A 15932-nucleotide genomic window follows, 5' to 3' on the forward strand; every position below is an offset into this window, starting at 1 on the left:
CTAAAACTACTCTGTATTTTGACTTTTAGTGAAGAGACTATTTTGTACTGTAATACTGTTCCCTTCCTCTTTTACTTTTTAAAGTGCCTAACATTTAGTGCAGATTGAAGAAACACCTAGTGATGATCAGAAAAGGAGAACAGGCATTTGGACCATAGATGGGTCCTTGTTTAACAAACAAAAAAGCAATACAGAGGGACTTAATAAACAGTCCAAGAAGTGATCATTCCAGCATAGTTGAGATTGGTCAGACCCTTCTTGGAATGGTGTTTCCAGATTTTATCTTTATCTTTTATGAAGGACAAGCTAAGGACAAAAATAAGAATGCCAAAAATTATTTAAAAGTGTCAAGGAGAAAAGTCTGTCTTGGAGTTTCTTCCTCTAAGAAAGAGAATGGTACAGGGTGATGTACAGCTTCTAATGATGCTGTTAATGACAGTTACAGTGAGGTTGACAGCAGTTGCTGATTGTGGATTGTCTGCTCTGCCAGGCAGTGTGCTGGGTGCTTTATATACAGTCTATATGTTACTGTCTCCATTTTACCAAGGAGGAAATAGAAGCTTAATATAAGATCCCTCTGGGTCCAAAACCTACATTTCCCCTTAGGCCTGTGCCTCAAGCATATAGTTATTATAATAACAAGTGTTTGACACTCACAGGCATCTTACAAAATGGAGATTGGGAGAAGGATATCCCAGATTATATTTCCCCCTGCAAGTTTCTTGGGTTTTTAAGCAAAATTGGTCATATTATGAAGTAAACTAACTTCAGGTGGATTTGCTGTTGTGTCTCTCAGTCTTGTTCTCACAGTCAGTGGGGGGAGGTTGAATCTAATAATACTTTGACATCTACCTTCCTTAGGAATTTGACATCACAGGGACATCCGATTGTCACAATTACAGCCCCAAAAGAGCTGAAACTGGCATTTAAAACTAGTTTTCAAGGATTGGCTAATTCTTTCTTGCCAAACAAAGCCTGAGGCTGTTTTCAACTTCTGCAGTTCCGGATGGTGGTAGACCAGCCTCAGTCTTCTCCATCTCCAATCCCTTATCACTTTTTGCTTCCTTAAAGGAATCTTTTACAGTTCTAAGGACCTGTTCATTGATGGCTCTAGAGAAACGCATTCCCTTGTTAGAACCTGTGGTAAGGAGGAGCGCCTTTATGCAAGACAGAAGCCTTTAGTTGCCTGGCTCCAGGAGCCCTCTGCCTTCCCTATTCCTTCAGTTGCCACCTATTCCTAATCCTGGTACCAGGCTCTAGTCCGTGCCTGGTATCACACATTGAAATTCAGACTCCCTTTTCCCTTAAAATTAACATTATAACTTGGAGTTGGGGAGGGCAGTCATTGAAATCCTATTAGAGGCAGTCTTTTGTATAATTGGAAACTTTGCTATGTTCCTAAATATTTATTCTATTCAAAAATATGTGTTCTAAGCTTCAGACAAGCTTTGTGAGCACATCTGAATTGGAGATTGGGTGGTCTGGAGCAGCGGTCTTCCATTTAGTAAATACTCACTGAGCTTTTCCTACATGCTAGACACCGTGCTGGTGGTAGTGGGGAAGAGGGTAGGCCCAATCACTCCTTGTCCCGTTGGAGCTTAGACTCTACAAGAAGGCAAATTAAACAAATTATCGTTGGCTCTTTTTCTAAGAGAGTTGTCTAAGACAACTCCAATAATTTTTTAAAATTTTATCAACACAGGCCCAATCTTGTTTCATTCCACCCTCCCCCCGCCGCCAACACACACATATCTTGCATTGTTATCAGACATTATATCCAAATATATGGATTTTTTTAAACATAACCACAATGCCATTTTCAGTCACTTAAAGGTAACAGTAAAGCAGTGTTCACATTTCCCCAGTCACCTCGTAAAGTTTTTTTTTACAGTTGATTTGTTCAAACTAGGATCCAGACAAGGTCCCCATATTGCCTTTGTTGCAGCTCTTAATCTGCAGTCCCTCCATACTGTTTTTCAACCTCGAAGTTTGTTTGTCAAAGAAGCCACATTGTTTATTTTATGGAGCTTCTCCAGTCTGGATTTTGTAGCTTGCATTTCCAGGGTGTCATTAACGTACCTCTCTGTCCCCCTGTATTTCCTATAAACTGGAAGTTAGATGTAGGGGCTGGATGGGGTCCAGATTCCAGTCCAGTTTCCGTGGCAGGGCTGCTCATAGATGGTGCTTTGTATCACACTAAGAGCCACATGGTGGCTAGGTGTCTCTCTTTTATAACATTAAGCTTGATCATAGGGTCAGGAGGTCAGCATCAATTGTAAGATGCACCATCAATTACAAGTATGACTTTGGAAAGGGGAAAAGGGAAACCTTATATGTGCACCAAACATTGTAATATGTTGAAATATCCACCCAATTCTCAAAATGCTAAATGTGAAAAAGATGTGTCCTAGAATCAAGAAAGCACAGTGTCGGGGAGAGGAGGGGTTCCGACGCTCGGAAGGGCCCACTCACGGTGAGGGAATCAGCGTGGACAGGGAGAGACCTTCGGGGGGTTGGGGGATCGGAGGGGAACGCAGCCAGCGTCTCCCCCGCCTGCTTGGCCCCAGGCCTGAAGCTCTGCCCTCCAGGGTCCCCTCTGGCCACAGAGGTCCTGAGCCTAAGCCCCACCCCCCAGAGCCTCTTCTGGCCTTTTTTTTTTTTTTTTTTCTGTTGTGGTTCTGTTTTGCTTTGTTCTTGTTTCATTTTTATTTTTATTTTTTCTAATGTATGTTTTATTTTTGTAATTTTATTTTATTTTTTTTCTTTGTTATTGTTCTCCATTTTGTTTGTTGCCCTTTTTTTGTTGTGTTTTTGTGGCACTGTGCGGCTTGCGGGGAGTCTTGGTTCCCAGGCCAGGTGTCAGGCCTGAGCTCCTGTAGGAGGAGCACTGAATCCAAACCACTGGACTAACAGAGAACTTCAGGCCCAGGGAATATTACTCTGTGTGAGCTCTCCTGGAGGTCCTCATCATGGCACCAAAACCCAGCTCCACCCAACTGCCTGCAAACTCCAGTGCTGGATGCCTCAGGCCAAACAACCAGCAAAACAGGATGCAGCCCCACCCATCAAAAAAAATGAGACGACAAAAATATATGTTACAGATGAAGAAGCAAGGTAAAAACCTACAAGACCAAATAAATGAAGAGGAAATAGGCAATCTATCTACCTGAAAAAGATTTCAGAGTAATGATAGTAAAGATGATCCCAAATCTCGGAAATAGAATGGAGGCACGGGTCAAGAAAATACAAGAAATGTTTAACAAGGACCTAGAAGAACTAAAGAACAAACAAAAAGTGATGAACAACACAATAACTGAAATGAAAAATACACTAGAAGGAATCAATAGCAGAATAACTGAGGCAGAAAATATAGCAAATCTGGAGCAAATAAGTGAGCCTGAAGATAGAATGGTGGAAATAACTGTGGAGGAGCAGAAGAAAGAAAAAAGAATGAAAAGAAATGAGGACAATCTCAGAGACCTCTGGAACAATGTTAAACGCACCAACATTTGAATTACAGGGACCCCAGAAGAAGAAAAGAAAGAGAAAGGGTTTGAGAAAATATTTGAAGAGATTATAGTTGAAAACTTCCCTGACATGGGAAAGGAAATAGCCACCCAAGTCTAGGAAGCACAGAGAGTCCCGTATAGGATAAACCCATGGAGAAACATGCTGAGACACATATTAATCAAACTAACAAAAATTAAATTCAAAGAAAAAATATTAAAAGCAGCAAGGGAAATCAACAAATAACATACAAGGAAATCCCCATAAGGTTATCAGCTGATTTTTCAGCAGAAATTCTGCAGGCCAGAGGGAGTGGCAGGATATACTTAAAATGATGAAAGGGAAAAACCTACAACCAAGATTACTCTACCCAGCAAGGATCTCATTCAGATTCGACAGAGAAATCAAAAGCTTTACAGACAAGCAAAAGCTAAGAGAATTCAGCACCACCAAACCAGCTTTACAACAAATGCTAAAGGAACTTCTCTAGGTGGGAAACACAAGAGAAGAAAAATTCCACAAAAGCAAACCCAAAACAATTAAGAAAATGATAATAGGAACATACATATTGATAATTACCTTGAATGTAAATGGATTAAATGCTCCAGCCAAAAGACACAGACTGGCTGATTGGATACAAAAACAAGACCCGTGTATATGCTCTCTACAAGGGACCCACTTCAGACCTAGGGACACATACAGACTGAAAGTGAGGGGATGGAAAAAGATATTCCATGCAAGTGGAAATCAAAAGAAAGCTGGAGTAGCAATACTCATATCAGATAAAATAGACTTTAAAATAGACTGTTACAAGAGACAAGGAAGGATACTACATAATGATCAAGGGATCGATCCAAGAAGAAGATATAACAATTATAAAAATTTATGCACCCAACATAGGAGCACCTCAATATATAAGGCATATACTAACAGCCATGAAAGGGGAAAGTGACTAACACAATAATAGTGGGGGACTTTAACACCCCACTTACACCAATGGACAGATTATCCAGACAGAAAATAAACAAGGAAATACAAGCTTTATATTATGCAATAGAGCAGATAGACTTAATTGATATTTATAGGGCATTCCACCTGAAAGCAGCAGAATACACTTTCTTCTCAAGTGCACACGGAACATTCTCCAGGATAGATCACATCTTGGATTACAAATCAAGCCTTGGTAAATTTAAGAAAATTGAAATTGTATCAAGCATCTTTTCCGACCACGATGCTGTGAGACTAGATATCAATTACAGCAAAAAAACTGTAAAAAACACAAACACATGGAGGCTAAACAGTATGCTACTAAATAACCAAGAGATCACTGAAGAAATCAAAGAGGAAATTTTAAAAAATACCTAGAAACAAATGACAGTGAAAACACGATGACCCAAAACCTATGGGATGCAGCAAAAGCAGTTCTAAGAGGGAAGTTTATAGCAATTCAGTCTCACTTCAAGAAACAAGAAAAACCTCAAACAATCTAACCTTACACCTGAAGCAACTAGAGAAAAAGAACAAAAAAAACCCCCAAAGTTAGTAGAAGGAAAGAAATCATAAATATCAGAGCAGAAATAAATGAAATAGAAAACAATAGCAAAGATCAATAAAACTAAAAGTTGGTTCTTTGAGAAGATGAACAAAATTGATAAATCTTTAGCCAGACTCTCAAGACAAAAAGGGACAAGACTCAAATCAGTAAAATTAGAAATGAAAAAGAAGAAATTACAACTGACACCACAGAAATACAAAAGATCATAAGATACTACTACAAGCAACTATATGCCAATCAAATGGACAACCTGGAAGAAATGGACAAATTCTTAGAAAGGTACAAGCTTCCAAAACTGAACCAGGAAGAAATAGAAAATATAAACAGACCAATCCCAAGTAATGAAATTGAAACTATATTTAAAAATCTTCCAACAAACAAAAGTCCAGGGCCAGATGGCTTCATAGGCAAATTCTATCAAACATTTAGAGAAGAGCTAACACCCATCCTTCTCAAACTCTTCCAAAAAGTTGCAGAGGGAGGAACACTCCCAAACTCATTCTACGAGGCCACCATCACCCTGATACCAAAACCAGACAAAGATATCACAAAAAAAGAAAACTACAGGCCAATATCACTGATGAACATAGATGCAAAAATCCTGAACAAAATACTAGCAGACAGAATCCAACAACACATTAAAAGGGTCATACACCATGATCAAGTGGGATTTATCCCAGGGATGCAAGTGATACAGCCACTGTGGAGAACAGTATGGAGGCTCCTTAAAAAACTAAAATAGAACTACCATATGACCCAGCAACCATATGCCCACTACTGGGCATATACCCTGAGAAAACCACAATTCAAAAGGACATATGTACCCCAATGTTCATTGCAGCACTATCTACAATAGCCAGGACATGGAAGCAACCTAAATGTCCAACGGCAGGGGAATGGATAAAGAAGATGTGGTACCTATATATGGAATATTACTCAGCCATAGAAAGGAATGACATTGGGTCATTTTTAGAGATGTGATTTTTAGAGTCTGTCATACAGAGTGAAGAAAGTCAGAAAGAAAAAAACAAATATCATATATTAACGCATATATGTGGAATCTAGAAAAATGGTACAGATGACCCTATTTGCAGGGCAGGAATAGAGATGCAGATGTAGAAAATAGATGTGTGGACACAGGGGGCCTGAGGCAGTAGGTGGTGGGATGAATTGGGAGATTAGGACTGACACATACACACTACCATTTGTAAAATTGATAGGTAGTGGGAACCTGCTGTGTAGCACAGGGAGCTCAGCTCGGTGCTCCGTGACTGCCTGGATGGGTGGGATCGGGTTGGGAGAGTGAGGTCCAAGAAGGAGGGGATATATGTATACATATAGCTGCTTTACTTCATTGTACAGCAGAAACTAACACAACATCGTAAAGCAACTCTTCTGCAATAAAAAAATTAAAATAAAACAGCTAAAAAAAAAAAAAGAATGAAAGCATAATGATTTCAGTATACAGTGCAGTGCGATAAAGAAAAAGATATGGGTGCTATTAGAACTTATAAAAGAACCCCAGTCTAGTCTGGGAGGTCAGGGAATGCCTCTGTAAGAGCTGATGTCTAAGTTGACAACTAAAAAATGAGTGGGAATTAGCCAAGCAAAGTGGGAGTAGGGGGCCGAGGCCATTATTCAGGAAGAAGGAACAGCCTGCATGGAGGCCCCAACTTGGGAGCTGGGATCAGTCAAGAGTGAAGGAAAGTAGGAATTAGAGGCAGAGGAGGGCAGTTCCTGAGGCTGGGGAGACATTGGTGAGGAGTTAGGATTACACTGTGAATGTAATAAAAGACCCTGAAGGTTTATAAGCAGAGGAGGTCCACGATCTCCATTGGTGCTTTAGCGGGTCAGTAAACATTACGCCCATCTCCAGTCCAGTGTTGAAACTGGGGAAAAAAGGTGCACAGTATCAGCTGATTTCTTCCTGGTCGAAGCTCAGTGAAGCAGATGGCTTTAGACCTGGGCCACGAGGTTGTGCTAATCCCCCGCCCCGAATTAGGCCTCTGCTCCCCTGTCCCATTGGACAACCACGGGCTTCTTCCCACAAGACAGAGCCTGACTCACAAAAATTCCTCCAAGGTTGAAAGAGCAGATGGGAACCTGTGCTGTCTGTGGGCGAATAATTTCCATAGAGAGGACCCTAAAGAGGGTGGAGTACAGGTGTTCTTTCTGCTTCCAAGGTCACCACCTTCCCCAGGGAGGAAGGAGCGAGAGAGCAGGGCAGGAGGCCCAGAGATCCTTCCACACTGGGAAGGCTGTCTTCCCAGACACTGCCCCCCGCCAAACACACACACACCCAAAATGGTCTGATTTGTGATCTGCAAAATCATTTTGTATGTAGAGAATCGATTACAGAGAGACCAGTTAAAATCTGCAGTCTTAAGCTAGAGCTGGGTAGTCAGGTGCTTATCAGAGCATCATGTATACATTTCATAGTTTTAGAAAGCTACTGCAGGCATCTAAGCAAGAAATAACAGTGGTGGTGAGATAGACGGCGGAAAAAACACTTGGGGAGGTAAAATGAATAGGACTTGGTGTTTGGTTAAGTGTTGGGCAAGCAAGGGAGAGGGTGGAGCCGCCCAGATCAGCGATCCACCAGTTGGGAGGTGGGCAGAATCTGTCCTTACCTACTGCTTACTTCCACCTCCCCAGACTTGGCTTCCCCACCTCTGTGTCCTCATTTCATGCCCTGTCCTCCCGCTTCCAGGGGTTCGTGCCTACGTGTGCTACTCCCCGTCTGCATTAGACCACGGTGTCCTGCATCCCTCCCAGCACCAGGGTCTCGGGATCTTCCAGATGTGATTAATGGCAGATTTGTTCATAATAATTATATGCCAGTAGACACATTTGGCTCTTTATGGTTTTCAAAGTGCCTTTACATTTGTTGAACACATAAATATTCTCATAGAGAGTAGTAGAAAGGCCTCCAATGTGGTCTTCAACCCATGATTCCCTTAAGAACAGATTTCTGAAAACAGAACTTAGCCCTTTCTTATCTAACCCTAAGCAGCCCACTCCGGAGTAAATAAGAGGATAGGGCAGGTGAGGAATTTGGGGTTGATGGGGCCTTAAGCTCTCCTTAACCTAACATGTTACTGCTTCAGCCCAAGGGTGTTTCTCTCTGTCCGTCTGTGATTCGTGTGACGGGCACGTGCTCCAGAGCCTGGAAAGAGAACTTTCATCTCATTGCAGTGCAGTTTGGTTTTTTTAAGCCTTATCTTGACTCACCCCTATTGATTTTTTCCTCTTTTCTCTAGATTTCCCACTTACACATCATAATACCACATCAGAATGTTTCTCAAAAAAATACAATTTTTAAAAATGTCCTTTCAGCTTTGCAAATTAAAATGGATTAGGTCTGAGAAAGGCTCCAGAAGTCTGATGCGGTGGGTTTCAGAAGAGACAGAGGGGCACCATGGTGCTCTTTTGGCTCCCTCAGAAAGTATTCCTTCTAAAATTTGAAAATATTATACTTTATAGGAATTCTGTCAGCTGGCTGAAATCTTACTCCTTCCTATCAGATTAATTTGGGGAAAAAAGAATGTGAAACGTAGAGCTTCCTGAGAAATGTTGTCATATGATAATTACTTCATAGTAAACACAGAAATATAGGGAAGTTGATTTAAAATTACTTTAAAATATATTAAAAATGAAAAGATTAGAAGTGGAACCTAAATTCTTAAAAGCTTTATAATATTTTAATATTTAAATTATGTAATATTTGATACATTTTTGGGTGGAGGAGTAATTCTGTTTTCTTCTAATTTCTGAAGTTGGATGTTTCAGCTTTTCTTCTTTCCTAATAAAAACATTTAAGGCTTTATATTTTCCTCTAACTTCTGCTTAACTGCATCTCATCATTTTGATGTGTAATGTTTTCATTATCATTTAATACTGAATATATTTTAAATTCCTATTATGATTTCTTTTTTACTCCATGATATTTAGAGATACGTTTTAAAATTTCTGAACCTATTGGGTTTCTATTTATTCTTTATTTGTTGGGATTCTATTTATGTTTTTGTTAATGGCTTTAACACAGTTGCCCTATGGGCAAGTGACATGGGCTATATGATACCACTTTTTTTTTTTTATAAATTTATTTATTTATTTATCTTTTTTTTTTTTAATTTTTGGCTGCATTGGGTCTTCGTTGCTGCGCACGGGCTTTCTCTAGTTGTGTCGAGCGGGGGCTACTCTTCATTGCAGTGGCTTCTCTTGTTGCGGAGCACGGGCTCTAGGCACACAGGCTCAGTAGTTGTGGCATGCAGGCTCAGTAGTTGTGGCTCACAGACTCAGTCGTTGCGGTGCATAGGCTTAGTTGCTCCATGGCATGTAGGATCTTCCTGCACCAGGGCTCGAACCCGTGTCCTCTGCATTGGCAGGTGGATTCTTAACCACTGAGCCACCAGGGAAGTCCCGATACCACTTCTTTAAGATGGGTTAAGCCTTTGTAAAATGGTTTTGCTTCCCACTCTAACCAAGCTTTTGCAATTCAGAGCAAAGCAATTCTGGTGTATAAACTCTAATACTTGTCCATTTTTCCTCAAGCATCTTCAGTTACCAAAACTTTTTATTGGGCAGGACATATATTAATTATCAAGATCATATCAGTTCTTTTCATTTTATTGTCCAAATCCTGGAAGCAAGTTGATTTCTAGAATATTACTAATTATTTCCTTTTTATTTTAAACAGGAGTATGCTGTGAACTGCCATGTTATCACCTGGGAGAGGATTATCAGCCATTTTGATATATTTGCCTTTGGACATTTCTGGGGCTGGGCTATGAAGGCCTTGCTGATCCGTAGTTATGGTCTCTGCTGGACAATCAGTATTACCTGGGAGCTGACTGAGGTAAGAAGGGGGTGTGGGCTGCTATCTAGATGCTACAGTTTGGACAGTTTATATGCAGGAAGAAGATAGTCCATCAGTTAAGAGTCAAGTAATCCATTCTGCAGCTTCTGTGGTACAAAACTATTTACATCCCCAAGGGATATTTTATACCTTTGTCAAACAAACTGAGAAACTCCTTGTCAACTTAAGGTCTGCTTTGTCTCACAAGTCTTAAAGAGAAACAAATGGAATCGAGCTAAAGAATGAAGTTAAAATCCTAAGCAAGATAATTCAGTGGCAATGAGGACATCTGCTAAGAAGTTAATAGGTAGTTTACCTACTAACTAGTTTCCAGTTAAATAGAATTGTGGTGTTTAGGAATTATGAGGCCATCCAGGACATTTTGTCACCTAAAAATGGATTCCCAGTATAGCTCAAATATCACGGTCATCAAAAGTTTGTCTCATTCAATGAATGAAAGAGATATATTCTTGAAAAACTATTACCGAAATGATATTTTGGGAACTAATCCATTTATTGTTCAGTTATTATGTTATTCTTAATCATTCCCAGGGAACAGAATTTGGCCAGTTATTTCTTGATACCGGTCATTGTCGTGACCCTAACTTTTAGCAAAACATGCCAGTTAGATATTCGCTTCTATTAATGTTCCTCTCATGGCCCTGAGGCTAGAAGCCCGAGTTCAGAGTGTGGGCAGGGTTGGTTCCTTCAGAACCTGTCCCAAGCCTCTCTTAGGCCTCTGCTCATGGTTTGCTGGTCATCTTTGGTGTTCCTTGGCTTGTAGATCACGCCAATCTCCGCCTCCATCTTCACGTGGCCTTCTCCCTGCATGCGTTCATATGGCATTCTTTTCATAAGGACACCAGTCATGTTGGATTAGGGGCCGACCTCCTCCAGTATGACCCCTTCTCAACTATTACATCTGCAGTGACTGCATTTCCAAATAAGCTCACATTATAAGGTCCCGGAGCTTAGGACTTCCAACGTATGGATTTTGAGGGGGAATGATTCAACCCACAACAGTGCCCAGCACTGTTCATATATCATCCTGAATCTTCACCATGACCCAGAAGGGCAGTGTGTATTCCCAGTGTACCGATGGGAACCAGAGCTCAGAGCCAGGAGTGGATCCAGAGGTGCTTGATGGGGAACGCGGCCCGTACTCCTGCCCTCGTACCACGGGCTCCCTCTAACTTGCAGGCATCTTCAGGACCTCACCGCCGTGTGACCTGTGCAGGGCACTTGGCCTTCCTCAGCCTCCCTTGCTTCCTCCCCTGCCCGCCCCACCCCCGCCACCACTGGGCCTCTTGCGCCTCCCTTTTCCTGCTCCTCAGCATCCTGTCGTCCCCACGTCCTGGTGACTCTTTTCTCAACACCTCTCCAGTTCACCCCTCTGCTCCGCTCTCCTCTCTCATCTGAATTTCCCATCTCCTCCCTGCACACTATCTTTTGCCAAAGTGAACCTTTCACCCCTCAGCCCGATCACATCCTTCTACTAAAAACTCTTCCCTGTTGGTCCATTGCTCTTAAGACAAAATCCAGGTGGCTTCTGAACCAGCCCCTGAGGCCTGGTGTTAGCTGGCCCAGCCCACCCCCCCAGCCTCCTTGAACCCTCTCACCTGCCCTCTGCTCCAGCCAGCTTTGCATTCTTCACTTCAAAGATGCTGCGTCCCTTCCTCCCACGGAGCCTTCCTCTGAGTTCCTCCCTCTCTGCCCTGCTGTCTGCACTGGCTGGGCTCATGTTTGTACACCTGGCTCTTCTCCTCTGAAACACTCAGCATAGGTTAAACACTTGATAGATGTTTCCTTTTCTGCTAAACGTTATGCCTCAAGAGGGCAGGGCCCATGTCTGCCCGGTCCCAGACCCCAGTGCTCTGCCTCATACATACAGGCAGACGCTCCCAGATCCCTAGGAAGTGAACAAATATGGCTCCTTCCAGCTCCCCGACTCCGCTCTCTCTGGGCTGTCTCACCCCCGAATCTGGTACTTTCCAGAAAGGCTCCTCGGGTGGACGTATGTCCTCCACCTCCCCTACCCAGTATTATTTCAGCAAGTCTGTCGTTGGCTTCTGCAGAAGTTTCTCTCTGCCCCATGTGAGTTAATGCTCCATGTCGTGGCTTGGACCTGGGAATGCAGTCCCGGTGGTACGTGGCCCGCTGGGGGTCAGCACACAGCCCCTCGCTGTCACATGCGGGAGCTGTTCAGTATCTCCTCGGAAGCAGGCACATCAGGAAGGCAAACTCCTCATACAATATTTGTATTCTTTTACAATCTATGAAATGCTTTCGTGAATAGTTTTAACTGGTAGCATTTATTATATTACTTCAGAGGTTTATAATCATGGGGTTGCCTCTTTCCAGAGAACCGTCAGGCGTTGTCTTTGTAATTTCAGACCTTCTTAAAGCGGGCCTTCACATAGCACGCCATGCTGCTCGATACAGCTGATGGGTCCTATGTTTTGGACAAAACTCTTTCCGTAAAAGACTTCTGTTCCACCCTTGATCTCACCGTGCCCTTTTGCTGGAATGTCCTCACCTTCGTCTCCCATCTCTTGAAATCAGTCATTCCTGTCCTTAATGATCCCACTCTACCCTGTCTTCCTTCCAGAAGTCTACCGCCATTGCCGTCTACCAGAATGAATCTCTTAGTGTCCCTGCTGTTTCAATTTACGTCACCATTGTAACACTTGCCACAGCATACCTGATTTTGTGTTCTGAATAAGCGTCTGGCCTCTGCCCTTAAGATCAAGAACCTTGATCCATTTTATCTCACCACCTTGTACATCGTAGGCACTTAATAAAAGATTATCCCTGCAAATTGGTTAGTGTGAGATTTCCTATTAAGCTAATTTACCGCTTACTCACTGTTTTTCCCAACTATCTATAGACCGTTTCTAAAATACGCAGCTTAAATTCTCAAGCTGCTAACTTTGAGGATTCTGCCAGTGCTCTGTAAGCAGTTAGGAACATTTTGCTCTCTTCCCTCTTCTGGGTCCGTGTCATGTTGTCATTAGCCAAGGTACTTTACTGGTAGTATTTTTCAAGATGGGTCATCATTTCTTTAAAGCCCTGTGTCCAAAAAAAAGGGGAGCTGTTTGGAGTAGCAGTATTTGCAAACCATCCACAAAATAAACAAGAACCTGATTACAGACCTCGGTTTTATTTTTTGTTTAATACATCAGGAAAACCTGAAATGTCAACACGTTTTGCTAAGAGAATGTACTATTAAAAGGAAAGTTATCTTTCTGTGTGGTACCCCGGGTTTGTTTTTTTCACGTTTGTTTTTTCGTCATCGCTTGTGTTTCTCAGCTTTTCTTCATGCACCTTCTGCCCAATTTTGCCGAGTGCTGGTGGGACCAAGTCATTCTGGACATCCTGCTGTGCAACGGTGGTGGAATCTGGCTGGGCATGGTCGTCTGCCGGTTTTTAGAGATGAGGACTTACCACTGGGCAAGCTTCAAGTGAGTCATCTTCCTCCGGGCCCTGAGTCACGGTTTCTCACAATGTAGATTTAACTGCCTCAGTAGCACGCAACATGAGTATGTTCTCTGATGATAAGGAATAAATTATGCATTAGTAACTGGAACTCAAAAAATGATTATAAACCCGGTTTCAGGCATTGATCCAGAAAATGCTAAATCATTTACGAGTTTCTCAAATCCATCCCCTCCTTTTTATCCATATGCCTCAGCCTGAATTCAGACTCCCATGACTGGATTGATTAGTCCCTCATCCCCAGGTTAACCCCTCTAAGCCTTCTGCCACCATTGCTTGAATGATCTTCTTAGGAACGTCACATCCATCATGTCATTTCCCTGTGGTGGCTTCTCATGGGCCTTAGGACAAAGTCCATAGGCTTGGCAATTATAAGTCACTTATTTATTCTATCTCAAGTTTATTTTGTTATGTGGTGTAAGGGGGAGATTTCACAACGTTATTGTGTTTGATTAACCAGTTTTCCCCATCCCTTTCATGAATAATCCTTTCTTTGGCCACTGACTTGAAAGGACACTTTTTAATATATTTCATACGGTATATACTGTAACAAAATCTGTAGCAGTGATGGGTTTTGCTCCAAGCAAGCTTCATACGCAGTATCTCATTTGAGCCTTACATCAATCCTAGGGATAGACACTGCCATTCTCTTCACTTTAGGGTTGAAGGTACTGAGGCTTCAGTTTAGTAATTTGCCTGAGGACACCCAGCAAGCAAGCAGTAGAGTCTGAATTTACATCAGGCTGTCTGGGTCCTTAAACACTCCATAATGCTTCCCTATTTTCATGCATTTATGCTTCAAATTCAACTTGAGAATCATCCTGTCAAGTTCCCAAGACGCAAGCGCAACTAATGAACAAGAAAGTCCTGTTGGTCTTAAGTTACATTAAGCATATGAATGTATATAGATCAGGTTGGATTAACCTTTTCACTACATTAAGTACTCCAGTTCTCCATCACGCTGTATCTCTGTTTATTCCCATCTTCCTCTACCTCTTTCTGTGACGTTTCACCATTTTTTACATACAGGTTATTCATCATTCTTATTTATTTTTGGATAGTCTCTGTTTCTCTGTTGGCCTTGTGCCTCAAATCTTCTTGCTGGGAGATTTTCTCACTGCATGCTTGTTGATGGGTGGGTGAGTGAGTGAAGGAACAAACCTGGTTTCCATCTACTCCCCCTTCCCATCCCCCCCCCCTCCCCAAGAATAAAAGGCCTGGCCTGTTTATCCTTATGCCATCAGCACTTTAAAACGGTGTCTACAACCTAAAGGTCCTTGATATACATCTTTGTTGAATTAAAAAAATCTTTACCATTTATTAAATACTATGACCTTGGATTTCAGCTCTCCTGGTCTAGCACAAGAGGACCAGAATCTACCCCCAACTCTGAGGTTTACAAAGTGAGCCGGCGTCAGCCATTCCCTTTCTCAGAGCCTCAATGTTCTCATTTGTGAACTGTGGGACTATTTGTTTCTATCACAGGAGTATGAAATTGAGTGATTTCTAGGATTGAAACTAAGAAAGGTTAAAAATTACCGTCACTCCAAACTGTTCACTTAATTGAGGAAGCTATAGAGTGAGGAAATGCTGTGGGTCACCTCACATATGCAGCATGTTCTCTGTTTTATCAGGGCGCCCCGGGGGCGGGGGCATGGGTGGGAGTCGTGTCCTTCCTGGCCTAGTTCCAGGTGGCTGTCTTTAATGTACCTCAGCTTCTTTTGTCGCCAGTTCACAAACTGTGGCCTGTGCTGGCGTGGCCAGTCCACTGATGCTCCCCACCTGGCGTGCTGCTCTCAGCGCATCACCTGTGAGTAGAGGCCGCTGTTGGAGAGACGTTCAAATAGAAAGGAATCTTTCTGTTCTGAGCATTGGTTGTAAGAGAGTCAATGCGTTTTTTACAGTCTTTTGCTTTTTTGTTTCTTCCCCCTACTATCTCTCTGGATTTTCACCGGAGCTGTTTTCTTCTCACAGGGATATCCACACCACCACTGGGAAAATCAAAAGAGCCGTGCTCCAGTTCACTCCTGCTAGCTGGACCTACGTCCGGTGGTTTGACCCCAAATCTTCATTTCAGAGAGTGGCTGGAATATACCTTTTCATGATCATCTGGCAGGTATTTCTTCAAATGCTCAAAAGTAGGGGAAAACAAAAACAAAATAAAAACCATCCAGGAATTTAGGGTTCATGCTAGTTGACATTACTTATCAGCTCGATGCTTTAGAAGATGTAGTATTCTGCAGCTGACATAGAGAATAATTAAACAAAGTGATGCTGTTACGCCTAAGGTCTTGCTTCGTCGTGAAGACGTTTTAAAATATGGATCTTTGAATTACAAATTGGAAACAGATTAAAATTCCCTGTAAAAACCTTGTGCTCGGCATCTATCACCCAGTGAGTTAGGCATTGGATTACCTTCTCGAATGATCGTTTTCAGGACCACGGCAACAAACGTAAGGCTTTTTCTTACAGTCCAAATTCAGTATTTGAGTTTTAAAATTGTGCCTCAGCTGTTAC

The 15932-nt window shown here is 42.2% G+C and overlaps 1 protein-coding gene across 2 annotated transcripts in view; it reads left to right on the forward strand.

The window, feature by feature from the left end:
• PTDSS1 (phosphatidylserine synthase 1) overlaps positions 1-15932 on the forward strand; it is a 65637-nt gene that overhangs the window by 26611 nt on the left and 23094 nt on the right. For both annotated transcript variants that reach the window (XM_061171795.1, XM_061171796.1), the window contains 3 exons: positions 9762-9920; positions 13230-13381; positions 15390-15531. In XM_061171795.1, coding sequence (XP_061027778.1) covers positions 9762-9920; positions 13230-13381; positions 15390-15531 — 453 coding nt within the window. The remainder of the gene's footprint in view (positions 1-9761; positions 9921-13229; positions 13382-15389; positions 15532-15932) is intronic.

The sequence above is a fragment of the Eubalaena glacialis genome, chromosome 17 (assembly GCF_028564815.1).
Source record: "Eubalaena glacialis isolate mEubGla1 chromosome 17, mEubGla1.1.hap2.+ XY, whole genome shotgun sequence".
NCBI classification, from domain to species: domain Eukaryota; kingdom Metazoa; phylum Chordata; class Mammalia; order Artiodactyla; family Balaenidae; genus Eubalaena; species Eubalaena glacialis.